Here is a 27744-nt window from a genome sequence, read left to right as displayed (position 1 = left end):
GTTTGTAGATATTTTTCACCATTCTTACGGACGGAAACAGAAGATCCATTTTCAAATTCAACTTGAACTGACTTTGGGCCAGACATAATGATAATGTGTTTGCTGTAGAGTAGAGGTAGAGGTAGAAGGGGGGGGTGTGTGTGGATGTGTTCGAGAGTTCACATGTATATTATATATATAACAAGATGCAGGTTAAGGAGGACAATTCCTCTGTATCCATCTGATTGAATTTGTTTATTCATTTTTTTTTCTTATAAACTTTAAGAGTTGATACATAAATTTAGTATGCGTGTGGAGAATCTCGGGCTTTTTCATGTCCATATGCATTGTCGTTGGTTCTCAAGTTAGTGCTACAAAAGTACAAAGTATGGTTCAATTATATAAATAAACGTTAATTTTTGTTGTAATTTGGAAAATAATGTGTGTATTTGGCTATTTGCATCCAAGTGTCTTACATGTCACTCAGCTCATATTTGCATCTCAGTGTTTACATGACACTATGCATTTCTATATTATCATGGCTAATATCAAACAATCATTAAGAAGATGCAAGCTTTCCAAGCGTGGTATATCTAAACATATTTTTTGTTGGTAACAACATAACAAAAAATAATAACATTACAAAAACATATTTTTTGTTGGTATGAAACATATTCATTCCTTCATCCAAATTATCAATGTATGTAATGATTTTTTTTTATTTTTTTTTTATTTTTTTATCATGATAGCAAATAGCATCTTGAAGCTGATATAATTTTCTTGTTGAAACAACAACATAACAAAAAACATTTACTCCAAAGTTGGCTTCTGTTGAGGTGTGTGATACCGAAATATTTTATAGTTTTGCTTGCACACATGTGCTTCAAATTACGGCAGCTAATCTTGAATAACATAACAATAACAAATTATCATTCATTTTATTAGTATAATAAATGATTTGATTGCGATGTGTTAAAAGTTGTAATTGATTGATTGCGATTTCCTTGTTTAATTGCGATGAGTTAGCTAGACGATTTGTCAACACTAATTAAGTTATACAATTATTAATTAATAATTAGTCTATTTTAACATAAATCTCCAAAAACATCAATGTCTACAAAAAAAAAAAAAAAAATAAAAAAAAAAGGCGGACAGTCTTTTTTGAAGGAACTTTTTTTGGTAACTTTGTTCGTTTGTATGCATTTAATTGCTCAATACATCGGATCTCTCTCACTACTTTTTTCTTATGAATTTACTCCGTCTATCAATTTTTTTGTACCAATAAAATTGATAATCTTTAAATGAAAAAAAATTACCACGTGAAAGGCCAGCACATCATGTCAGCCCGTATAGTTTAAATAAAAAAGGGCCTTGTTTGGGCCTATTACTAGCTATTGGCCAAGCCCATCTAATTTAACCCCTTTATTCCCTTTCTCTCCTTCCTTTTCACATTCCGCGCGCGCAGACACCCTTCACTCTCTCCACTAAAACCCTAAACCCCGAAAAATAAAAAAACAAACCATACTTAAAAACCTTTTTCTTTAAAACTTTTGAACGAGATTAAAATGACGATGCAGTTGGCGACGGAGAGTGTGGATTCAGTTAAATTCAGTTTCTTAACATCTGAAGAAGTTGAAAGTTATAGTTTTAAACAAGTAACGAGTGTGGAATTGTTGGATAATCTTGATAGACCTGTGCCTGGTGGATTATATGATCCAGCTTTAGGTCCGTTAGAAGATCATACAATGTGAGTTTTTTAATTGATACTATTTTTTTTTTTTTTTTTTATTGTAAATAATTTGGTTTATTTGTTTTGTTGCAGTTGTAAATCATGTGGTCAGTCTTCCTTCTTTTGCACTGGTCATTGTGGTCATATTGAGTTCATATGTCCGATTTTTAATCCGTTGTTGTTCGACGTTCTTTTCAATATTGTAAGGAAGATGTGCTTTTCTTGCCATCATTTTATGGACGCAAGAGATCCGGTAACTTAGATTTTATTTGTTTTTTTTTCTTATAGTTAATTGTTGGTTCCTTTTTCGTGAGTGACTAATTTATGTGGGTTTTTATAGGTTGAGAAATGTGCTTCACAGGCAGAGCTCATACTGAAGGGTGAAATTGATGCAGCCAGCAATGGAGATGTGGTGTTACAAAATGATTTGTCTGTGTTGGACGGTAATGGTGCAAAAGATACTAGTGATCATTTGAAGGGGAAAATTTGGACTTCTCTTCAATATAGCCGTGCCATGTCCATGTTAGATGACTTTATGAAGATAAAAAAGAAAAAATGTACAAGATGCATGTTCAAAAGCCCAAAGATTACTCAACCTACTTTTGGTTGGATTCACATGGTATGCATTTACTTATATTTTTTGAACTGGAAAGCGGTTATTAAACAAGATGATATTAACTTCATGATGCATATAATTTGCTTTTCCTTTACTGGGTTTCCATAGTCAAATCATATGATATCGTTTCTTTGACATCAAACTGAAAATCCAAAGGACTTATAGCATGCTGTCAGACTATGCATGTTGATGTTTTCGCCTGAAAAAACCACAGAATAAACTTAGGCTGGGATTTTTGTAATAATTGATTCGGATCTCTGAAAGTAGTAATTAGTTGTCTGCTAGTCGAACTAATAAAATGCTCAATTTTCGCTTTCAAGTCATTAGTATATATATATACCAATCTAGTATTACAAGGTGAATACAAGTTTGTATGCCCGAAATAGCAAGGAGCTACCCTGTTGCATTATTCACCCTTATATTGCAAATACATTCCAATTGCAAGAATGTGTTAGAAAGCACCCCCCTGAAGCTTGGACTAGCCAATGCTCAACAAAATATAGTTATTCTTTAATCTTGTCCACAACTTGATGAAGCTCCCTTTCGATGTTTGGACGTATTCATGTTTCTTCCATTCATATGATCCTCATACTTGCCATCAGAAGGTGCTCCGCTAGCCATGTTGTATTTGTAGAGGGGACACCAACCACCATCTTCTTGATAAGGCATCTCTGACATTTTATGGTTGCGTGCAAGGCTTATGGACGGAATTGTAGAGCACCTCCCAAACCCACTTAGAAAAAGGACAATTAGCTAGAAGATGTTTAACACTTTCCTCCACCGTCTTGCGTGAGATTGTAATTGAGTAATATGATAGGTAGTCTAGACATGAGTTGTTTATTTCTTTTGTCAGCTATAATAGTTATTTGTTCAACTCTTCTGCTATGAAAATTGTGGGACTGAAGACACATTTTTTGGTATCAACTCTGGTAGGACACCCCAGATAGCACCATTAGAAGAAATGTTCTCCGAGAGTATACTCAGTCATCCATTGATGAAGCTGAACAAGAATTCATAACTGGCGGGGCAGAAAATGCTAATGATTCGTGTACAAGAGGAATAGAGACTGATGATGATCTACAGTCATCTGGAGCTGTTTATGATGGGACACCAAATTCTTCTACAAAGGCGTTCAGAGACCTTGGTGAAGGGAATGTACCTTCTGAATTTGGAAAGCAGAAGACATTATCTAAAGGCCCACTCTTACCGTCAGAGGTAAATTCTGAATGTTGAATTTCATGCACCATCGAGTATGGGCTTTTAGCCAATAAGTTCAAAATAAATCTTGTCAACTTGCATGCCTTTTGTTAGTTTAGTCAGACATTTTCCGCTTGCATTACAAAGTCAAATGCTACCACAGGTTAAAGATCATTTAAAGCTTCTATGGGACAATGAGACTCAGCTATGCTCGCTTATCTGTGACATTCACCGGGAGCGATTATCTATGTCAGAGAAGAAAAGGAGTTATTCCATGTTCTTTATTGATGTTCTTCTTGTTCCTCCAGTCAAGTTCCGACCACTTACTAAGGGTGGAGACTCTGTGAGTATTTCGCTCTATGCTGAAGCTCGTCACTTTGTTTTCGGTACATTGGATGTTTCTTTTTCTAAAGATTTCTTCTAATATCGTATGAATTTTGTTCAAGTGCTTGGTGACAAGTATTTAACTTTCAGTCATTGCCCTGGAACATTATGATCAAAATTTTCCTTTTAGGGTTGTGGTTGGAGTGGAATGTTGAAAATGAACTTTTCTGTGTATCCACAGAAAGGCATGCTAGTCAAGCCTTAGGTGGTTGGGACCAAGGTCTTAGGCTTGATTCCACTAAACTACTAACATGCTTAGTGATGCGTGCACATGGAATATCTAGTACCTGGTTTAATTAATTAGTTCTATCTAGTTTAGTTTATATTTTTATTTATCAGGTTAGTAGAAGTTTCTTCTTAGGGCTAGAATTAGAAGTAGGGTTATATTATAAAAAGGCTTGGACGCCTCATTGTTAATCGGTTGTTTTTGGATGATTGATTGATTGTTCAATTGAAGGAATTTCGTTTTCCCTTTAAAACCCTAGTTTTTGGGTGTTTATCAATTTCATTCATTGGTGTTATTAACTTGAAGTTGCTTCCACCTTCGTAATACATCACTTAGTCATGTAGGGTTGCCATAGTCTTTACGCTGCTTTGGTTGGTAACGGGTATTCGTGCATTTGGAAGCAATCACTTTGATTCTATGATTGTTCTTTACTGACAATGGATGTGGGTGCCCAAACATGATCAGTTGGTGTATCTCACAGCAGTTTCCAGAATATTTTGTTTATTAATTTGAAAATTATATGTTGGCCATCTTTTCTTACATTTTGGCCATTTTGGTACCATTTATTTTATTTATACAGATTTGCTCTGTGTTGCTCTAAACCCCGATTAACAATTTAATGTGCAGTATAACAAAAAGAGGCACAGAAAAGATCACCATTCTCCTTACTCTCTATACTGCCCCTTTTTTTTTGTGGAATTTAAACTTAGTGAACCAAACACAGCCTCAGTCTTGTATTCTAAGTGTTTCTTTTGTGTAATTGTAAGTATCTCTTATAGTTACTAACTCTCTCTCTCTCTCTCTCTCGCCCCTCATGTTATCTATTCGTTTCAGTTATGATGAAAGTATATTTATGTCAACATATTTTACACTAAGATGTACAATATCTGTACTTCTTCTGTTATAACGTGTGACTACGACTGCATTTTTGAGTATTATCTCTACAACATCAACAATCATTATCGTTAAATATCATTTAACTTTCTACTTTCAGGTTACCCATCATCCTCAAACTGTTTTATTATCAAGAGTGTTGCAATCCAATATTGATCTATGCAATGCACTTAATAACGACCGCTCACAGATGGAAAATAGGTCGCTCGTTCTCCAGCAGTCTGTGAATGTGCTATTTGGTAACAAGAAATCCTTTGGTTAGTAGCTGCCTCTTCACATCCCTTAAGTTAATTTGCTTGAATGATTTGGCATCCCCACTTGTAGTAATGCTTAGCGTCTCAAGAACATTATTGTTACGATCAATGTTATTATTTACAAATCGTACAATTAGTGTTACATTTAGTGCTACAATTGTTGTTCCTTCGTACAACGAACATGAAGCCTATCTAGTGTGGGTGCCTGGAGAGAGCCAGTATTTGTTGTCGGCTTTTTACAATTCCAATTTGTATGATTGGTAAGAAGCACAAAGTTTTGTATTTTTATTGCAAGAATTTGTTTAACTTTTAAAATGGATGGTACTTTGAAGCAACTTCTCACGTTCAACAATCTAACTTAAACTTTAAACAGCGTTCTAACTTATGATCACACTGCTTGAATCCTCAGAGTTTGGGTTCCTAAGCAGCCATCATCTGGCTAAGTGTTTCATAAGGTTTATTTTGACCTTGCGTTGTTGAAATTACATGGAAATATACATATGGTTGTTTCCGACACGGTTGCGGTTTTCTGGAAACACTTTTCTTTGCTAACTTTTTGGTTTTTTTGATTGGCAAGCCTTTTTTCCAATGCGATCAGTAAGTTGATCATGCTGGCCCATACCTCTAGTATCATCACCTAAAGGTTTACTAACTAAGCTAGCTGGCACTTCTTTTGCAAACTCGCTTCACTGCAAGTCCAGCAAAGACACGAGCTAGAAATAAACATTGACGGGGATGAGGTTTGGGCTGCCATTTGTAGTATAGGGTGTCATTGTTCTCCTTGTCTGGACGGTTTCCTTATATGGTGGGAGATTATCAGTGTTGATTTTATGAGTATGGCGGTGGATTTCAGTCGGTCGGGTTTTTTTTGCTCATATAGTCATAACCTTGATAATACTTTCGTGACTCTGATTCCTAAAATTGACGATGTGGAGGACATTGTGGATCTTCATCCTATCAGCTTAATTGGGATTTGCTATAAAATTGTATCAAAAGTTCTTCCATCTCGTTTGAAATGAGCAAGGAGCTTTTGTGTATCATAGACTAATTTTGGATAATAATCATATTTGTTAGTGAGGCGATTGACGATAGGAAAGGGAAAGGTGCGGGGGGTATTGAATGTAAGGTGGATTTAACTAAAGCTAGAAGTTTTGAATTATGTCTTAGATAGATTGAGAATTGGGTCTAAGTGGAGAGGTTTAATTAGGAACATTCCTACTGCATCTTTTTAAGTGCTTGTGAATGGGTATCCGTCTGATTTCTTTAAGAGTACTAGAGGCCTTAGGCAATGGGATTCTCTATCGTCTCCTTTTTATTTTGGTAGTGGAGGTTTTGGGTAGCATGATCTCTAGGGTGAACGAGATGGGTGTTTTTTCAGGGTTCAGAGGCTGCAGGGAGGACGTGCTCATTTCTCAACCTTTTTTGGGAGATGATATTGAGCAGGTAAGGTGATTTAGGGGCATCTTCTGGTGTTTTGAAGCTGTGTCAGGGTTATGTGTTAATCTTTCTAAGAGTGAGGTGTTTTTGGTGGAGCATTTGTCTTCTGTGTATCTTGGCCTACCGGCTACCTCTAAGGGCTTCTTTTCGGTCTAAGGTTATTCAGGATCATGTAATCCAGCCGTTTGGTTAATCTAGGTATTTGTGGGAGTTGGGGGAGAGGTGCCTTGTGCTCATTAAGAACTCACTATCCAACCTACCTGTGTACTCTGTCTTTTTCTTATGCGCCCGTGAGTGTTGCCCATAAGACTGAGTCGATCATTACAAATTTTATGTGGAAGGATTCAGACAATTGCCTTGTTAATTGGAGTTTAGTTTGGTTGTCCAAAATGGGTGGGGTTTAGGTATTTGGAGTATCTACACCTTCAATTTGGCGCTTCTATAATGTTGACTTTGGAGGTTTGGGTTAGAGAGGGATAGCTTGTGGAGAAGACTAATCGTGTCCAACTTTGGGGAAACTCATTTTTCTGGGAAAGCGGTTCACATTCCTTATGGATGTGGTGTTTGGAGGGGCATCATGAAGGTTTTACCCATGTTTATACTAGGTATTAGCCTATTAGGTATAAATTTTTTTGGTAGTAACATCCTGTTTTGGGAAGATATGATTGGGAGGTGTTTGGTACTTGGCTCAACATGTGTGAGCATGAATGGTGCACAATTAGCGAGTAGTGTAGGGCTTTCAATGATTGGGTCATCGATGAGTTAGCATCTTTTATGGCTAGGGTCGGAGAGGTAAATTGCAAGCAACAGGACTTTGTTCCAATTGTTTGGTACACAAGAATGTGATCTTATGTTCTTCTTCACCCTTCGTTCTTGGTAACCCCCAATCAATGAGTTGTTTCCACTTCCCATTTTTAAGGTTCAAGATTCTGGCATTTTAAAATACATACAAGTATTTTATTTATTTATTTTGTTTTGTTTTTGGAATTTTGGTTAGTATGCAGCTTAGAGTTGATAATATTAGGAATTAAAAATTTAGGGGTCAAATGGTGGACCATTGTCCTTAATGGTCGAGGAGTCGGTCAATCATGTACTGTTGTGTTGTCCTTTCTTTAGCTGTTTTGGTCCTGTTTTCATTGGGATAATCCGGGTTGGATTGGCCGATTGGGTCTAGGATCTCCTTACACAATGGTACACATGGCCATCTTCATCTAGAAGGCAGAGGATATGGAACATGTGACCTTTTGCAATCATGTGGGGGTATTGGTTGGAATGCAATAGACGCATCTTTGAGGGTGGACCTCAGAATCATCTGGTTTGATCTATTCATAGCTAGATGAAAGGATATTATGTCTGGAGAGTCTTGAATAGGGGTGGTCATTTTTCCTTTTGGGTTGTTTTTTGTTACTTTGGAGCTGTAGGTTACCTCGACCTACATTCTTTGATATAATAAAAATAACTTTAACCGATAAAGAAAAGACGATCTTTTCTGTTTCTCTTGTTACTCCTGGGATAGCGATATGGTTACAACTGACTTGTTGATGTTATGTTGTGATTTTAGTTCTATGAAATTAGTGTTAGAGATTGTATATGAAGTATGTGAAACTGATATACCAATGGGATTCAATCTTTTCAAGAAAGAGAAAAAGGACTTCTCCGTAATTATTGGATTTCCTTTTCCCCATATGTTATTTTCTTTCTAATCCTTTTCTTTGGCGAGGGACCGAAGTAGCTTTTCCCCTTTTGACTGAGATTTGGTGTACTTCTATTTGTACTTATCTAGTGTTGCTCCCCTGCGCCATTAAGCTAATTCTATGCCAACTTTTTGTTTTATTTTGTATTGTTAGGTCAGCGAGATAATATGGGTATGGGGATATGCCAGTTACTGGAGAAGAAAGAGGGTCTCTTCAGGCAGAAAATGATGGGGAAAAGGGTCAATTATTCATGTCGGTCTGTTATATCACCAGATCCATACTTAGCAGTAAATGAAATTGGCATTCCTCCTTGTTTTGCATTAAAGCTAACATATCCGGAGGTAAGGGTTTAGTGATTAGATACACCCAATGATATAGCATCTGGTTCAGGCATCGTTTTGTATATTACAAATTTGTAACATGCGTACATGCAACAACCCGCATCTGTGGCTACATTGAAAAATCTACATGCAAATGTCTATTTCACATGTGCACTCACTGATGCTAATATGACTGCAGAAAAAACGAACACATGTTTGATCTGGTGTTTGTTATGCTTCTGTTTTTCTTTGCATTTATTTAGTTGGGCCATTTCCCTCAAATTGTTGCTTATGTATATGATGTACAGAGAGTGACTGATTGGAATGTCAAGAAGTTGAGGAATGCTATATTGAATGGACCTGATATACATCCAGGAGCTACAGAGTATTCAGATCAATTTTCAACTAGGAAACTATCAAACATTGGAAAAATGCGTACATCAGTTTCAAAGAAGTTCACCACCTCAAGAGGAGATACCTCAAGAGGAGATGTTACGAAACCTGGGAGGAGTGTGGAGCATGAACATGAAGGAAAGGTTGTGTCTCGTCATCTGCAAGATGGGGATATTGTTCTTGTCAATCGACAGGTATCTTATGTTGGGACATGATTTAAGTTTTATTGTTTTTGTTTCACTTTGAATCAGTTTGAGGAACACTAAATCATATAAATCACTTAAGGGTAAATGTCCTGAATAAATACAAGGAATAACTAACAATCCTTTTATACATGATCCTTTTTCCGATGAATCATACAGACCTACGATTTCGTTGACTAATAAGTTCATCAAATAAATGGCAATTAGATTTTTTTTTGGCTTGGTAAGTTTATCTATTGTATATTAAGAAAAAGGAACAAGTATGTGAATGTGAAGCAACAAGTTAACTGTTGTACAAAGTATGTGAAGCAACAAGTTAACTGTGCTATACACACTTTAAAGGGCACTATGAATGGTAATTAGAATTGAAACAATCAACTATCAAAAGCTCTCTTAATTACTTAATTAGAAAAGTGGTAGTTCATAAGTTAGTTCTAATGCATAAGGGTACGTTCAATTGACTCTCCGGATGCACAGCAAGAAGGAAAAATATCGATAATTCTATTTTTCCTTTTGGTTTTATTATCTTTGATTCTTTGGTAGCATTTTCCTGAGATAGATCATTGTGAAGAATAAAACTTTAGAAGGAGGGCTAGGGGGTTGGGAGGGGTGAAGTTAAAATGAAACTATTTCATGCTCTGATGATGAAGTGCTATTTTTGAGTGGCCTAAGTTTACCACACTTCTGCCAATTCCATAGTGATGAATTCCTTGATAGACGCCTTTTTTCCCATCTTGTTTGGTATAACATAATTCAAACTTTCAACCATTCATTTTTTAGTATCCCCTGGACACATATTTCTAGAACCTAAGTTACATTGACACTGATACGTGTGTTGTCTGACATGGCACTAATATGTAGTAGGACAGGACACAGCTAATTAATAAGAAAACTATTAGTACATATTCCTTAGTTATTCTTTAGTTTCAATTCTTGGGCTCGAGACCTTACAAAGCACATCCTTACAAACAAATAATGATGAAAGTAGCATATTTTGGAGTTGTAACTATTTTAATGGATTAATTTCTTAGTCTTTTATGGTATAGAAGAAACCCTAGTTTTAAATGGTATGCACAATGGGTGTGTGTGTGTGTGTCCAACACATTGTTTTAAGAATATGAAGTGTCCATGTGACTTGGTCCAGAACCTAATCATTTCTGTATTCTGATCTTAAACGGAAACTACGCGCTAATGCCTTCTAAAACCAAGTACCCAACAGGCCAACAGCCACAAATAGTCTTTTTCATAAGTAGGAATCATGTGTGCATGTCTAGGCACCAGTTCATGTGTCCATGGTCTATGATCATGGTGTCCCAATCTCCAAAGCAGTATTTCTCCATGCGAGCATACCCCGTAACAACTAACAAGTGGTCTTTGAAAGCATGACCAGCAATCATCCATCTAGTACTGGAAACTATTCCTCTAATCATCCATTTACACAAGATTGCGTGCTTTCTCAGGAATTACTTTGTCTTTTGGAATCAACCTCTATTTGATTTCATATTGTGCTTCTTTTATTGATTTCAAGAATGTAGAAGAGGCCAAGTTGGGCTTAGAGTACTCCTTGGAGGATGGATATTGTGTTTATGCCAGTGATAGTTGGGTGGTCAGCAAAGCATAGGTATGGGGAAGTGTTTTGGTAGCGGTAGATGTACAAGTCTGACAAAGGGCATGGTTCTGGTACAATCTTGTATTTAGGGTTTTATTATATTGGTGTATTAGGGATTTTGGGTCTCTTTTGGTCATAGGTGCATTAGCAGGCTAGGGCCTTATGTGTTGATGTAATTTTTAAAGTTATATGTGAGGCACAAGATCTGGGCAACTTTTTTCAAGCCGGGGGGGTAATGATAGGAATCACAGGAGCATGGACTTATTTGTACTTTTAGCATTTTTATTTTTGGTTACTTTCGTATTGTATTAGTTGAGTGTTCTATTTGAAAATGAGTAGTTTATTTCAATTTAGGATTAGGAGTCTTTGTTTTGGTCCAAATAGAACTCGTAAGCAATTTCAATTTTGAATTGAACGAATTTATAAATTTGGAATCAAGTTTGTAGAATATGTGGAGTTTTTTCGTTCATAGTTTTTAACTTTTTGTGGCATCAGATCTTCTCTGTTTTTTCTTGGCTAAGTATTGACATGTTCACACTTATTAAGTATTGACACATTCACAATTATTTGGCAGCCTACCCTTCACAAGCCAGGTATAATGGCACATGTTGTACGCGTGTTGAATGGCGAGAAAACAATTCGAATGCACTATGCAAACTGCAGGTCATTGTGTCTTCCTGTTTTTATCCCAGTGTACTTTTTAAGATGTGCAGTGTATTCATGGTTGTAGTTGTATATGGATGTTTTACAAACTGGTCTAATGTTGTTTCTGCAGTACATACAATGCTGATTTTGACGGTGATGAAATGAACGTTCATTTCCCCCAAGACGAGATTGCACGAGCAGAAGCTTTTCACATAGTAAACGCGAATAATCAGTACATAATTCCCACTAGTGGCGATACTAAAAGGGGCTTGATTCAGGTTAGGATTTCTGCGAGCAGACTTTAAGTATACAATCAGTCATCAGTATATTTTATTGTTCTGTTTGTATGTTTTAATGTTTGTTACCCCCAATGTTCTCATCAAAGACTGAATTTGTGACCCCATGTTTATGGTAATCTGCTTTTAACATAAATATTCAACTACCTAATTTTATAATGTTAGTTGACTTGAAGCACTTTGGAACCCAAGCTCATGGGGTGTGGGAGTGGTGGACCACTCTATCTGGTCTCTTTATCAAATATTAGACATCTCAGTATTGTTTGCTAATGTTTCCCTTCTTTTCCCTCCTGTTCTTTAGGACCATATCGTGAGTGGTGTACTTCTTACAAAAAAAGACACCTTTTTATCTCGGGATGAATACACACATCTTCTCTACAGTTCAGGTCTCTTTGCAGCTGGCCGAGGTTCTTTTGTTGGTAAATCTGGCCAAAAGGTTTCTGCAATAGTATCTGAGGACGAAATAGAGTTGCTTGTACCTGCCATATTGAAACCAGAGCCTCTATGGACGGGGAAACAGGTTAGTTTATGAGAATTATGATTATTTCATGCATTGTTTTGTTGGTATATTGGTATTTAGGATCTTTTATAAGTAATTACACTTTTTTTATTCTATTGTATTTTGTCCATGTTATCTAGTTGCATGAGGAGTTCTGTAGGAGCAAATTAAGGCTATTTAGAGCCTCATGCATGTTTTAGTGGTATCTATATAAAACATATTGGTCTTGGCGATGCCTTGTAACTAGTGGGAATCGATGCTATTTAGAACCCTTACATGAAATTGATGCCATTAAATTTGGAGCTGCCAACTCAAAAATTGGCAATGAATGGAGCAGCCTAAGGTTCTGTAATGCAAGGCTTTAGGATTGAACATCTCACGACACCTCCTCACATGTGGCTTTACTTGATCCTAACACAAGGACCATCATTATTGGGCGATGTGGAGCAAATAAGCCCTTTAAGTCAAATGTAATAGCCTGCTCTGATGCCCTATTAAATTATACCATCCAACTAACTCAAAACCAAGTCAGCCCCATGAGCTATACACTGCAACGCAAGGCTGTAAATTCCCAATGGGGATTAAACATCTTAACAGATGGTTTTTTACTTAGGAGAAAATTATATGTTAATTATTATTATGTTTAATAATATCTCTGTCCTCATTTACTTGTACATATTTATGTTTATGACTTGGTTGAGTTGTGAACTTGTGATTGCTTTATCTTTAACTGCTTGGTTCTTAGTTGCCTAGAGGCAATCTTGTTGACTCCTCAACACTCATTTTTCGTCATTATGGGTTGTTTACGTTGAAGAGATAGATAGTGAGGTGTATGCCATTGGGGTGTACACATGTGCTTGCATCATTGCATGTGTAGGTTTAATTAAGAGATGGTTGGCCCTATGAAAATGATTTGTCTCGACGAGTTCCGGCCTGTTGTCCATGAAAGATTACACCGAACAATTCTACTTGCTTCCTTACCGTGCCAATTTGACAGACGCGGAACAAAGTAGGTTCCATTCATGGATTGCTTATCCAAGACGTTATTGGTTGTTAGGATATTTTCATTCTCTCCAAGTCTTATCAATGTGCTTTCAAGAGAAAGACCCTTTCGGCCTTTAACACTACTGCTGCTTTTCCTCTGCATCTTCAGTTTCTTTAAAAAATTAGACTAAAGTCGGAGATACTGATACTTATTTCAATTGTAGCGATTTAGACACATGGCTAGTAAATGCCGTAAGAAATCTATGAAAACTGTTGTTGTGGCATATGGTATTGTGTCCAAGAAAAGTTATGTTTTTTTGTTTCTTATATCTTTAGGTCATAACTTCACTGCTAAATCGTATGACAAAAGGTGAAGGTCTCCCACCTTTTACATTTGAAGCAAAATGCACAATTGATGAAGACATTTGGACAAGTCAATGTGGTGATGATGTTCAGTTTCGAATACTCAAGAACGATTTCTTGAACGGAGTGGTTGACAAGGCTCAGTTTGGAAAGTATGGCATGGTTCATACGGTTCAGGAGCTCTATGGTTCAAAAACTGCAGGTGCTTTACTTTCTGGGTTAAGCCGCTTATTTACAGTGTTTTTGCAGGTTTGTTTGATATTCTTCCAGTTATGTCCCTTAATTACCAATATGGATACTCTGTATTGTTGTAGTTTTTAATGAAGACTTTTGCGTTTCGACATTTGTTTTGTTGTTTTAGTTGCATGGGTTCACCTGTGGTGTAGATGACCTTCTATTGAAACAAAATATTGATATTGAGAGGAGGACGAAGCTTAAAGATGCTAACAAGATCGTTGAGAGTGTGTATTTAAAATTCGTCAAAGGCAAGGATGATCAAGGCAAACATAGTGAAAAGATTGATCTCCAATCTAAGCCTGTTAATGCCAAGGATGAGAACAAAGGTTTGTTAATAAAGTTTTATTTACTCTGCATATTCAGTATTTTCTGGTTTACTTTCTCTTCTCTCCCCCTATAACATAAAATGAAGTTCTCATTGATGCAATATTCTGTTGTTTTATGTACTTTGTGTTCTTGAAGAAGTTGAACCTACCTATGTCTGTCTTTTGATATGGCACATATGCTGGGCAAATAGATGTGAGATGCCCTCGCCTTGGTTCAGAATTAAAGCCTTTTCCCTGCGAATCTTTTCTTTATATAGCAGACAGAGCAAGAGAGACATCATGCCATGGGCATGCGGTGTTAGAGCTAGTTCAATGCATCATGCTTTTGAGCATGCCACGTAGGAGCCAAATAAGCCATATGACACCTATGTTTGGCAATTCTAAAACAGCCAGTGGTCAATCCAATGTGGGGGAGATCTTTTAGGACCTGTGCCCCAGGGGAAAGAACAACCTTTACGTTGCTAACTTGAGTATGCCTCTTCCCATGTAGTGTAGTCAGCATCCGTAGTTTGCAGTATGCGGGGCCAATATGGAGCTGGGAGCCAACCTATACTTTCCTGGGCTTGCCTTTCCCACCATCGTGGTTGTCTCCCAGCAAGCTTTATAACAAAACTCCAGGGCACGGTAGCTCACACTAGTTACATTTTGTGACTTAGTTATAGTTCCGTTCTGAGCTTTATTTCCAATTAACGATTCAAAGGTGAGCTGACCGTACTAAGTCCCAATCTGTTCTGGAATTAGCTGTCTTAAAATATTAGTCTTGATGAATAAGCTAACATCCTCGACAACCTTTTGTTTCGCAGAAAAAAATGAAAACAACTGATTCCATTGTAGAGGGCTTAAAAAAAGTGCGAATGGAACTACACAACATCCACAAGCCGTTCTTTAACTTTATTCATTCCTCAATCCCTCATGGACTTCCAGCGTCCACTTTTCAATTGTCGCTTGTCATCCATAGTTTACACAAAATAACTAGTAGGAAAGAGTCCTCATCAATTCAAACAACAAGCTTATCCAGTAGGAGAGAGTCCTCAACAAGCCTAACCAATAAGAAAGACTCGATTAGAAAAACAAAAACAAAACCAAATGGATAATGATTTTGGGTTTTTTTGTCCGAAAAAGTTTATTAAAAAATAGGTTTTTGGTGTTTATAAGGCTTTTAAAAGATTATGTTTTTTTATTTTGTTTTAGAAAGTTTATCTATAATTGCTAAACAATATATTTTAAGATTAAGGACAACAATTATGGACTGACTCACAAATTTTGCCGTCAGTATTTTTTAACCTGTTATTAGTACCTGTGTATACAGAACAAGCTATATTTAATATGGTGGGATAAGGGCATCACCAATGCAAACCTTCAAAAGAAGGGTCCAATCAGCTTTTAAAGGTTTAAAAACTTACAATACAAGTTTTAAAGGAGTTTTGGAAGTTAAAAAACAAGAGGTGCTCCAGTGCGCTCCTATAAAATCAAGCAAAGGTTATGGGGTTGCACTTAGCAGCAGCAACCACGTGGTTTGGTGGTTCTATGCATTTCTTTGACATGGATACGCGTGTTGGTGTCTAACACGAATACAGAGTATCCGACATGGCAACCTATATGAGTTGGATACCGAGACACACTTAATTAAAAAGAAACATGTTACTGTTCTTGAGTTACACAACTAACTCTTGGGCTCAAGAACTTATAAAGTGCCTCCTTACAATATGTAACTATCAAAGTGGCATATTAGGGAGTTTTAACCATGTTAATAGATAATTTCCCAGTCTTTTAAGGTATAGAAAAATCCCTAGTTTGAAATCGTATGCACAATGTGTGCAGGGTGTCCCTCCCTAGTTTGAAATCGTATGCACAATGTGTCTGGGTGTCCTGACATGGGTGTCCGTGTGTCCGTCACAGATTTTTTTAAGATTGTGAAGTGTCCGGTTTACATAGGTAATAGTATAGCATAAAAAGGAGCTCACAGGAGAGATTCGAACCCGGGACATATACAAGATAAATAGGCACGTCTACCAGTTGGTCTGTAGTACTTTTGTGTTATGTATTTCACTCATCACTACAAGTTATGTGCGTAAGTTCCTTTTACATCAGGTTTCTTTTAACTGATCTTTAAGTTCAAGAATCTTTTCAAGGATGGAAATAATAGAGGCCCACATAGGGGCTGCATGGGAGGTGTATTTTTCAGATTGTCCCTCAAATATGACGATAGAGGTATGCTGATTCCCAACAGCTGCATTGGGTTGGGATTTTTGTGTGCATAGCTTTAGCACCTGTTTTACATTGTGCATTGGACTTGCTCTTAGACTTCCCAGTTTGGTTATTAGTGATAATATACAATCATGTAAGGTGTGTTGAACTAGTGACACACCTTACATCATGTGCATATATGTATATTCTTTGATCTGTTTGCCTGATCTTTCTATTCCATATTTTCCTTTGTAGAGCGAAAGGAACTGCAAGTATGTATTGAAAAGAAAGTGCGGGATCATGGAGAATCTACAATATCACTCTTAGATAAGATGATGAGCAGTGCTGCAAATGTTTTAACCAACGCAGTTAACACCATAATATTTCCAAAGAAGACCAAAAGCCTGTCAGAAGACAAGTCAAACTCAGCAGACAAGTAGAGAGACGACTCAGCAGACAAGTCGAAGGACAAGTTAGCAGAGAATCTAAAAGGAGGATTCTCGAAACCTTTCCCGAAGAACTGTTTTTCCCTTATGACTATAAGTGGAGCTAAAGGTGGTCAGGTAAGTAGATGATGCACTTTAAGGTATTGTTGCTCCTATTTTGTTAATACTAGAAATTGCCTGTGACTTTGTCACCAGGCCTTAAGTAAAATTATTAATATCTAGAAAATTATATAAAATAATAGGGGCACACCCAACACACAATGGAGATGGGAGCTCTATAACCTCGATATTGATGATTCCCAAACCAAAGCAAATAAGGTGTCGGTCAAAACATGTTTTTTTTTAATGAGATTTCAACTTTGTTTAATAAGTCGACGTTTTTTTTATAAAAACTTGAAGTAAAATTTGTATGACTTTGAGTGCATGCATCACTTTCAGTGCCTTGAGGATTTACGCGGTCTCAAATTTTCACAAAATTTCTTGTTAATTAGGTATAATTCGATAAAATTACAACTGCCTCTCCATGGTCCTGAATTTTCATAAAACTTTGTGTTAATTTGGTGTAATTCGTTAAAATTACAATGGCTCGTTTGGAAACCCTGGACATTTGTTTTTGTGGATTTGGAGTCTAAAGTTTCATGCGGATATGGAGTCTGAAGTTTGGATCTGTTTCCAAAACTTATTACTACCGTAATTGGAGTCTAAAATTTCCTATTAAATAGGTGAGATAAACATGACTTGAGATTCAATCTCAGCCACCACTTAGCTCTTGTGAGATGAAATCCTGATCACCACTCAGAAGCAGTCCTGTGGTAAAGTGCTTTGTAGAAACGACTCTTGTCATTTTTTTTTTCGGTAAAGTATAGTTTTATATATATATCCAAAGCATAAAGAAATAGGATGAGATATCCTGTAGTACAAGTTACAAAGGAAAGAAAAAACACAAGACAGAAGACAAAAGCAACATTTCTCCCATCAGCTCATTATAGTCTCCCATCTGTAAATGAAAGTCTCGAAAGGAATGTGACGAAACTGATCATGCACTTTTGACCAGAAAAACAAAAGCGCTTTGATGGCCAAAATCACTTTCTCCATAGACAGTGACGCGTCTTCAAAATTTCTGTTATTCCACTCCAACCATATACCCCACAAAATCGCAAAAGGGAGCATACTCCAGAGGCAGTGTCTCACCAGAGAATGGATATTCAAGTTTCATGAGGCTAAAAGTTTCTTCACTGACCTAGGACAAACCCAAGAAACACCGGACTCTAGAAAAAAGAAACACCAAATTCTCCAAAAAAAAGGGCACAACAACAAAAGATGATTCACCGATTCCCCATCCCTTAAGCACAAAGGACAAAAGATGATGATCATCTCTTTGAACGCGGCCGGGGGTGGGGGGTAAAGAAAGAAAAAACAAAAAAGAGAGGCATAAACCAATCTGCTTAGCGTGCAGTAATCATATATTTGATGTCCTGATTAAATTACCTGGAAAACAGGTCTCTTAGGTACTTGGGTACAGTTACTACTTTCACAAGATATTCTGCTTGCATGGTACACAGTACGTTGGGTTTTCTGGGATGCTCTTTGTTGTGGTGCATTTCGGAACTGTTATGAGATGTCAGATGCTATATATATATATATATATTAAGTATACGAATAATTATTTTTTTTGGAACCCATGACATGACTAATAATCATATTTATACATGAATAATAAAAGTTGAATTGCTAAAACTAAATAAAATTCAGTTGTTATTGGTCTGTAATATTTTAATAAAAACACAGTTGTTAACAGTAATGAATGGTGGTAATTTAAAGAAAGTGTTAAAATTTATTTTTGTATGTTCCAATATGAGTTCGAATAATTGAACATATCCACTGTTTGGACAAGCACACAGTACTGATTTTGTGTTCACATGAAACTCTGTGATATTCACTTGTGCAAACAAGAATTGCACAGTGGCATGTCCTGGAAATGTTTTTTTGCTCACTAAATACTTATCTGTTCGAGATACATTTATGTGCTTCTTGCACCGGTTAGTTGTGCACTAACCCTTGAGTAAAATTTGCCTGTCTGTTACGGGAAATTTCTAGATTCTTTCTTGCAACTTGCTTTTAAACATGAGTGGCCTTCGGAAGGATATTGATGCATGCCCTTTTCAAAATTATCACTTTTTACAAAACCAAATTGTGAAATTAAAGTAATGGCATTTTGAAATGTCAAAAGTTCAAATTATAACGTGACATGAATTTCCTACACTCCACAATTCAAAATATCTCCACCACTAAAAACAACTTTTGACAGGGTTAGACATGTTAAAATGAGTTGACATTTGTGAGGATGATCTCTATTGTGGGGAAGATAATCTTCACAAAAAACAGCTCTCAATACATCTTGTAGGTCCACTCTTGAATGTGAAGCTCTTTTGGAGTCTACTTGGGGTGTCTTAGTGCAGTACACATGTTTGATTACGTCATTTTGTTCTTACGTGTAATGCATGCATGTATGCTTGATTAATGGTATTATTAATGATTGCGAACTAAAGGATAAAAGGAGGGTCTTGCCTCACTCTTTGTGTTTCTTGTGCTGTTGGCTCTTGCGGTGGAGATCATGAGATACTTTAGCTGGCTTTACTAATCATTGCTTCTCCTTGTACAGGTTAATTTTTCACAGGTTTCTTCTTTGTTAGGCCAACAATCATTAGAAGGTAAGCGAGTGCCTCTTATGATCTCTGGAAAGACCTTACCATGCTTTCCTCCTTGGGATCCTGCACTGCGTGCTGGAGGCTTTATAACAGATTGTTTCCTTACTGGTCTTCGCCCTCAAGAATATTACTTTCACTGCATGGCGGGCCGTGAAGGGTAAGTCAGAAAAGTTAGTATTTTTTTTTTTTTTTTTGAAATATTTTGAGGGTTAGTTACATTGAAGGACCCTAACCAGAAGGCTTACATTGCCCGAAGGCTCACCAACCCCGAAGGCTCTCGCCGATGCGCCATTTTCAACCACGTCCACCTTGTCCATGAAGACTTGCTTTCACTCCTCGGTTCACCCATCGTAACAACACACTCTGTCTCTAGCCTGAAGGCTCACCTGGCCCAAAGGCCCATGCCCATCACATAATTACACAAGAAAGAAATCCCAACCAACAATTGGTGGGATTCGAACTTGCAACCTCTCCTATGAGGAGAGGGGTTAGTTAATAAAGGTTAATGTTTGCAACATGATAATTCGTTACTTTGTTTATTATAAAGAACGAGCAGCCTTATTAGTTTTCCCCTTTCTACACGTCCATGAAAAGTTTTCAGTGTATAGATAGATGGGTATTAGTTTGTAAATTTATATTATATAGCTCAATAAGCAGCTTGCGGTTCACTGTTGTGAATGGTATGCAAATCCCTAATTGCAATATTGTAGAGACCTCTAAAAAGAAAACACCTTTGATTTTGTTGTGTAGTTCTATATTTCATTTATTAGCATGTATTACATTTTGTTACTAAATATAATAAATGAAATAATGTGTTGTTAGTAAATAAGATGGAAATGAAGATAGACAGAATTTACTTTTTGTTACTTACAGTGCACTGACACTTGCCCCTTTTGTCCTACTAAGTGTTTCATTAACTTTACAAACCAAGTGTAAACGTGTTTGCACAATTTGTGGCACTTGTTGAGATGTGACAACATTCCTTTTATATGATTTAGCATAGTTTAGGTAAATAAAATCACGTTGTTTAGATAAGAGAAAATTAGATACGTCAAAATTGATATACAAGCATTCTTTGTGTATATATCATAAATCATTTCAAAATAATTACTGGATGAGAATATGCTTGTAACAATCTATAGTTTTTCTTTTACTTGTCTGAGACTATAATGAGAATGACATCCATATACATATTGACGCTCCTTTCTCAACACTACACGGTATGAATTGGTAAAGTATGTTGTGAACTAATTTGTTATGTCACTAACTAGCATCTTATGCTTATGTAGACTAGTTGATACAGCGGTGAAAACATCTCGAAGTGGATACTTGCAAAGGTGTCTTGTAAAAAATCTTGAGTGTCTAATGGTGGGCTATGATCGTACTGTCCGTGATGCTGATGGATCCATCGTGCAATTTTGCTACGGCGAAGATGGTGTTGATGTTCATAAAACCAGCTTCATGGCTAAGTTTGATACACTAACATCTGTAAGAACTTCACCCCTTCTTTCATTCAGTCCCAATGCCACTTAAATAATCCTTACAATTTTATTTTTTTTCTGTTGTACAATTTTCAGAATCATAGTGTTGTTTTAGGAAGACTCATGGCTCAATGTAAAGATGATCTAGAAAAATCGAAAGATGATCATCTTACATTTGATAAATGTATAGAAAAGTTGAAAGAAGATCATCTTACATTTGATAACTATATAGAAAAGTTGCCTTTGAAGTTAGTGGAAGTCATATACCCAGAAAAAAAGGAAGGAAAAGAGAAGCCAGAAAAAAAGGAGCAGCATTCTTCTCTTGTGGAGAAAAGTAGGAAGCTTCTTCCAAAGGAAGAAATGATGAAGTTGATGATACTTAAGTATCTCTCGAGTCTTGCACAACCAGGAGAGCCTGTTGGTGTGATTGCTGCTCAGTCTGTGGGAGAGCCATCAACTCAGATGACGTAAGAAACTTGTTATTTCTGTATTTGTATTTAAAGAATTATTGCTCCTTTTAACTTACATTATAGTTAATTTCCTAAATAATCTATCATCTCAATGTATATAGTAAAAGCTATGGTGCATGGACACGCCATATATTATAGATAATCCGCATCACACCACGGACATATATTGTATGTGAAATACCTCAATATTTGATATTTCGCCATGTCAGACACTTCGTATCCGTGTTGGGTACGGACACACGTATCCGGGTCAATGTAAAGTAAAAAGCATGTGGAAACACACGTTCATTAAGGCGAAGGGTAGTGCTTCACGTTGGTGCTCTTCTATCACCTCAAGGCTTAAGTTCTGTTAGAGATTAAATAATCCTGTGTGTGCTGCTATTGCTCTTGCTGCAAGCTTCGATTCGGTCCATTCACTTACAATTATGGACTAAAAGTACTACAATAAAACATGACATGACTTATCTTTTCCAGTTTGGGACATTTTCTATTTTATGGTATTACCAAAGCTTTCTTTGTGTTGATAGCCTTAAAACAAGATAACTTTTAAGCATAGATTAGTTTGGGTTCACTGCTGTAAGGTTTACAAGTAGGAGAATAAGAGAAGAAGAGGATGAGAGGAAGTTAGGGTGCATGGCTCACATGTATTCACTATGTTATTATACCAAGTGATGAGGGGGCAAACAAAATTGACACTTTCTTGACTGCTCGGGGTGAGACCTTGCAAATGGGACCAGTGACGAATATCAAATTCTGACAAATAAAAGATTAATTTGTGTGTTTTGTTCACGCCTTTTGGCAAGAAGGCATCACCTTTGGGGATGCAGTAGAGGCATGTCATAAGGTCATGAATGGTGTAGCTAGGTGAGCTAGCTGATGAATAGTGTTGTTGACTTGTTGTTACTTTGTAACTTCTAGTATCTGTTCAATCAAACTTCTAACAAGTTTATTGGTACCTTGTAATTACACTACCAACTATAATACTATTTGCTTCTTGTTTCCAGGACTTTTTTTTTTTTTTCTTTTATCTTTTTAAACAAGTGGTCTATATTATAAAACATCTTGACTATACTATTTTTACATATATGAAAAGATTCTTAGTTGATTGTTTCTCATTTTTTTTAAGCAGTTACTTTTGGCATCAGTTTCTAAATTGCTGAACCCTATTGTGTTGCATTTTTCAGACTCAATACTTTCCATCATGCTGGACAGAAAGATTCGAATGTGATGTTAGGTATTCCTCGTTTGCAGGAGATTCTAATGAGGGCATCTGAAAGAATTTTAACTCCAATTATGTCCTGTCCTTTGCGGAAGGGGAAGAAAGGGTAAGTATCTGTGTCCTGGACCCTTCTCTCTCTCTAGCAAAGAGTTGTCTAATTGAGAATTGGAAAAAATCAAGAAATATTCCTTGAGATTTGTGTTTAAAAAAGATGGCTTCATGCAATTGTTTTGCCATTTTGATGAATTGTGAGGTTCTGGCCTCAACTTCAGCTCACAAGAGTTTCTGTAAAAATGATTGAAACCAATAATAACAGTAGTATTATTTTTTTTTAACCATCGTAATAGTAATGGTAGTAATTGTAATAATACCCATTTTAATAACAAAGATAATAATAATAATAATAATAATAAAATAATCATGGAAAATCCAAATAACACAAAAGTATATATGTAGGGTTGGCTGTATATGCACTTTTAATGTTTTTCTCAGTCTCATACCAGAGAGCTTCTTTCCCTAGTTTTAATTGGATGTTTCTCACAATTTTATCAAATTTTAATAATAAATAACAAGCATATAATAGAACAGAAGTGTAAAACACCATGCGTCCATGCCATGTTTGTAAATCAAATGAAAAAAGAAACCACCAATGTAACAAAGCCAATACCTCTAATTTATATGCAATATCTTTTGTACTATTTTTTTTTATATTTTTTTTTATTTTTTTGGTTTTGGTTTTGCAATTGGTGAAACGTTGCAAGAAATCCTTGTAAGGCTGTACTTAAATTGTGATTTTAGTGGCAGTGATAAAGGTAGTCCAGCTTTGTAAATTGTAACAGTTTAGGTTTGAGAGCCAATATTTTTATATTTGGGCTGGATTTTGTAATAATGAGATCAGTTAGGAGATCACTTGGTCTTATAGACCTTAGAGAGTATGTGATATTTGTTGCAAACCATGAAAGTGAAAAGTGTACTGTTCAGAAATTTAAAAGTATCTTACGTCGATAGGCATGCTTAAAATTTTATAATTGAAAGTTTTGGAACTTAATTTCCTTGGACCCAGATCTGTAAACTAATGCAAAACCCAAAAAAAAAAAAAAAAAATGATTATCTGTTCAAAGTTCAAACTTAAACAGCTTATTACTATGTGATTGTTATTATTTGGTTGGTAATAGTTATTGTGTATAAAGATGCATTTTACAATGTGTTATGTTAATCGCTTTAAATGATAGTGAAAAGATAAAATATGTCTCTGTTTCTTTATGTTTATGCATTGACTCAATTTTATTTCCTCACTCCTTCTTCTGAGCTTTTTATTGTATCGTCTTTTGTTTTATATTTGCAAGTGATATTTGAGTATTTCATTTTCTTTTGGAGCAGAGAGGATGCTGAACGGCTTGCTAGAAGTTTGAGAAAAGTTGCTGTAGCGGATGTTATAAAAAGTATGCAAGTCTCTGTGGTGCCTTTCTTTGTTCAGAAGCACCAAGCTTCTGCTGTTTACAAGTTGAAAGTGGAGCTCTACCCCATTGATATGTATCCCAAGCACTCAAATATAGATCTAGATGACTGTGAGAAAACCCTAAAGTCTATATTTGTACCAGAATTGGTAAGGGCAATAGATTCCCATGTTGCCATGTTATCTAAGATTGCTGGTATAGTAAACATTGTCCAGAAAGGTGAATCTGATCTTTCCAAAGGAACAGATGAGGCCGATCCTTGCAACAAGGTAAACAGGAAAGGAGAAGAAGATGATGGGAGTGATGATGATGTTGATGCAGAAGACCTAGATTTCGATGCACAGAAGGGAAAGCTGCAAAACTCAGATGAGAAGGAATATGAGGATGGCATGGGGAGCGAATATATTGAAGGAGAGGCTTCAGGATTTGAAAGTGAAATTGATCAAGTGGAGCTTGAGGATGACAATAGCAGTGATGACAAAGCTCCGACAATTGAGACCGACGATAAGTCGAAAGTTAGATCCGTTTCAAAGCCTAAAAGTGTGAAGAAACTCAAATCTGAAGCCCAGGATGACACTTGTAACGATCTGCCCCACAACACTGGAGGAAGAATTTTTGTTCCCCCCTCTTTTAAGGAACACAATTTCGAGGTTCATTTCAGATCTGCCAATGAACCACATATTTTGCTGTCTCAGGTATTTTTCCTCTTAGTCATAGTTTTGCTGCTTTATATCTCCGCTTGTTTCTCACTGTGCAAACTGGAAGTTAAAAGTTAAATTCCAGAACTCTATGGTTAGGGTCAGGGTTTTCTCGTACAGGGATGGTATTGCCAGTCTAAGCAGTCTAGTGTTGGTTACTCCACACCATTCTTTTTACCCCATCCATTGAATGTACGAAATATATAAGAATGGAAAACAACAGTAAGAAATATCTCTTTGATCGTACAGAGTGCAATGGGATGAACTCTCTAGTTGAGAGATGTTGTGATAGCAGAGTTGTTCATTTCACCCTTCGGTTTCACTAGTTCCCTAGCATAATCAAACTCTGCTAAGATGTTCTCTGTTGACATCATACTGAGAATATTTTGGAGTTAAGCTCCGAAAAGATGTTCTCTGTTGACATCATACTGTGTTTATCTGTAAGTTGTAGTAAGCAATGAACCAAAAGCAAAACTCTTTAATTAGGTTTTTAATTATTTTTTCCCTATTATGTGGAATTTCTAATTTAGTAAATGAACATGTTGGTTTTATATCCCGTCCTCTTATCTTTTTTCGACAAAGCCTTCAATTTTGAGAAAGGCTTTCTTGCATTGACTGTTAATTGGAATTTCTGAAACCATCTCATTTGTCTTTTTAATTCAATTTGGTGGGGTTCTTGTATCTCAAAAGTTCTTTCTTTCCCATTTACTCTTTTTATGGCAGTGTTTCGTGCCTAAAAATTAGCTACAGTTACACACAATAAAGGCATATCCGAACCATTTTACGTCAAGCTTATGTTGATCTGTAGCAAAAGTCAAAACGTCTTTGTTTATTACTGATGGCTGAGACCAAATGAAGCCATTTGTTTGTGTGCTTCCTCTATATCCTATTTAGTAACTTGCGTTTGTTCAATTAAAAAGGCATGATTTATTAGTTACAGTACGTAAATTTTATATAATTTTACAACAAAGTTCTCGGACTTCTTTGCAGATTGCACAAAAAGTAGCCAAGAATGTCTATATAAAGAAGTTGGCTAAAATAGATCGCTGCTCGGTGTTTGGGGACACTAAAACTGCAGATATACATACGTCTGGGGAAACCAAAACTCCAGATATACAAACGTCTGCGGACACCACAATTCCAGAAAGACAGAGGTCTGGGGACACCAAAATTCCAGAAATACAGACGTCTGGGGACAGTGAAACTCCAGAAATAAACCCTATTGGAATAGAGACGTCTGGGGTTGACTTCCATGCACTTTGGGATATGCAAGATGACCTTGACATCAGGCTGATAGAGTCCAATGACATACATGGAATACTCAAAACTTTTGGAGTCGAAGCTGCAAGAGCAACCATTGTCAAGGAGTTGAGTAAGGTCTTCGATTTATATGGCATAAAAACTGACTTCAGGCACCTTAGTTTGATTGCTGATTTCATGACTCAGTCTGGCAAGTACCGTCCAATGAGCAGGCATGGAATGGCTGATTCCATATCACCGTTCAGCAAAATGTCATTTGAAACAGCTTCTACTTTCATTTTGAACGCCGCTTATCGTGGTGAGGTGGACAACTTGGAGTCCCCATCTGCAAGTATCTGCCTCGGCCAGCCTGTTAAGATGGGTACTGGCTGTTTCGACTTGATGCAGAAGGTCCAAGTTTGATAGAATTGTGTGATACATGTTCCTTTTTCTTGATTCAGATGTTTGTTTATTTGAATTGCTCGTCTACATTGAAAAAGAAATTGTATGAAATTGATTAGATGCTCACTAAACACGCTGTTCTCTTGTAATGCCTTCCGGTTATACAGGTCTTAATATGTATGTACATATGTGGGCGTGGTATGTCAACACGCACAAATATTGTCGTAACCTACACCACCACCACCCAACAAAACCCCACAAGAAATATTAGCTTTCCATTCAAACTAAAGATGAACAATGTTTTGCCAATGGAGTTTTCACCATGCTTGTAAATGAAAAGATCGCAAGACTAGTATGCATTGTTGATGTTTATATACTGACTTCCTTCTTTCTGAGGTTGGGGAGTGAGTATAGGTACTAAAATTTTGTTACATTATCGACGCTAGTTTGGTAGGGAGGCGCGACCTTTTTAAAGAGCATTTGTCTATGAGTTTATTTGAGACCGCCTTGCGAGATGTGGCTAGGTGTGAATTATGTTTTGCTGTGAAGGCGTTAGTTATGAAATTGAGGACTGGAGCCTCTGCAGGAGGCTCCGGCACTTTTTTTTTTTGATGCAATTCATACTATTTATATTTATCAAACTTAAGCAACCCCCTTTTCAACACAACTGCACTAAATATTTTTAGAAAAAAACAAATGTAGTTGTGGTTACTTATCTTATTTAAAATAGGTTTGCCAATCCAAAAAAAAAATAATAATCTAGCACTAAGAGCATCTCTAGGTGGTGGTAGTATCACTACCAAATTTGAAAGCGAAATTTGATGAAATTTTGACCAACTTTAAATTTGAAAATATCGGCCATTTTAGGTTTTTTAAAAATATATCGGCCGCAAATTTATATGATTTTTTTTTTTTTTTTGCAAAAGGTCTTAACAATAAAGATCAACAAAATTATACATTTATTTCAATTCACAAAACTAGAGTGCGTTGACTACTAAGAATTGAATATGAACTGATGAAGTTAACTACTTAAACACTTAAACCAATACTACTATGTCTATATATATATATATAATCTAGTCTACAACAATTCAACAAATTGTTAACTTCCTATAATGTTATAAGTCTATATAATTCTACTATCATGTGGAG

At 36.4% G+C, this 27744-nt stretch overlaps 1 protein-coding gene across 1 annotated transcript; it reads left to right on the top strand.

Annotated features, from left to right (window-relative positions):
• Positions 1-1432: 1432 nt before the first annotated feature.
• NRPA1 (nuclear RNA polymerase A1) lies at positions 1433-26776 on the top strand. The gene is made up of 21 exons (XM_086569974.1): positions 1433-1726; positions 1802-1961; positions 2049-2327; positions 3258-3539; positions 3685-3864; positions 5126-5282; positions 8564-8751; positions 9039-9317; positions 11510-11598; positions 11711-11858; positions 12178-12396; positions 13696-13971; positions 14084-14231; positions 16728-16840; positions 16940-17035; positions 19581-19783; positions 20916-21114; positions 21204-21574; positions 22762-22902; positions 24177-24948; positions 25942-26776. The coding sequence occupies exons 1-21, from the start codon at positions 1545-1547 to the stop codon at positions 26611-26613; spliced, it is 5154 nt and encodes a 1717-aa protein (XP_086426100.1). The 5' UTR covers positions 1433-1544; the 3' UTR covers positions 26614-26776.
• The last annotated feature ends 968 nt before the right edge of the window (positions 26777-27744 follow it).

This window comes from Coptis chinensis, chromosome 7, assembly GCF_015680905.1.
Source record: "Coptis chinensis isolate HL-2020 chromosome 7, ASM1568090v1, whole genome shotgun sequence".
Lineage (NCBI taxonomy): Eukaryota > Viridiplantae > Streptophyta > Magnoliopsida > Ranunculales > Ranunculaceae > Coptis > Coptis chinensis.
This window is presented reverse-complemented; position numbering and strand designations above follow the sequence as displayed.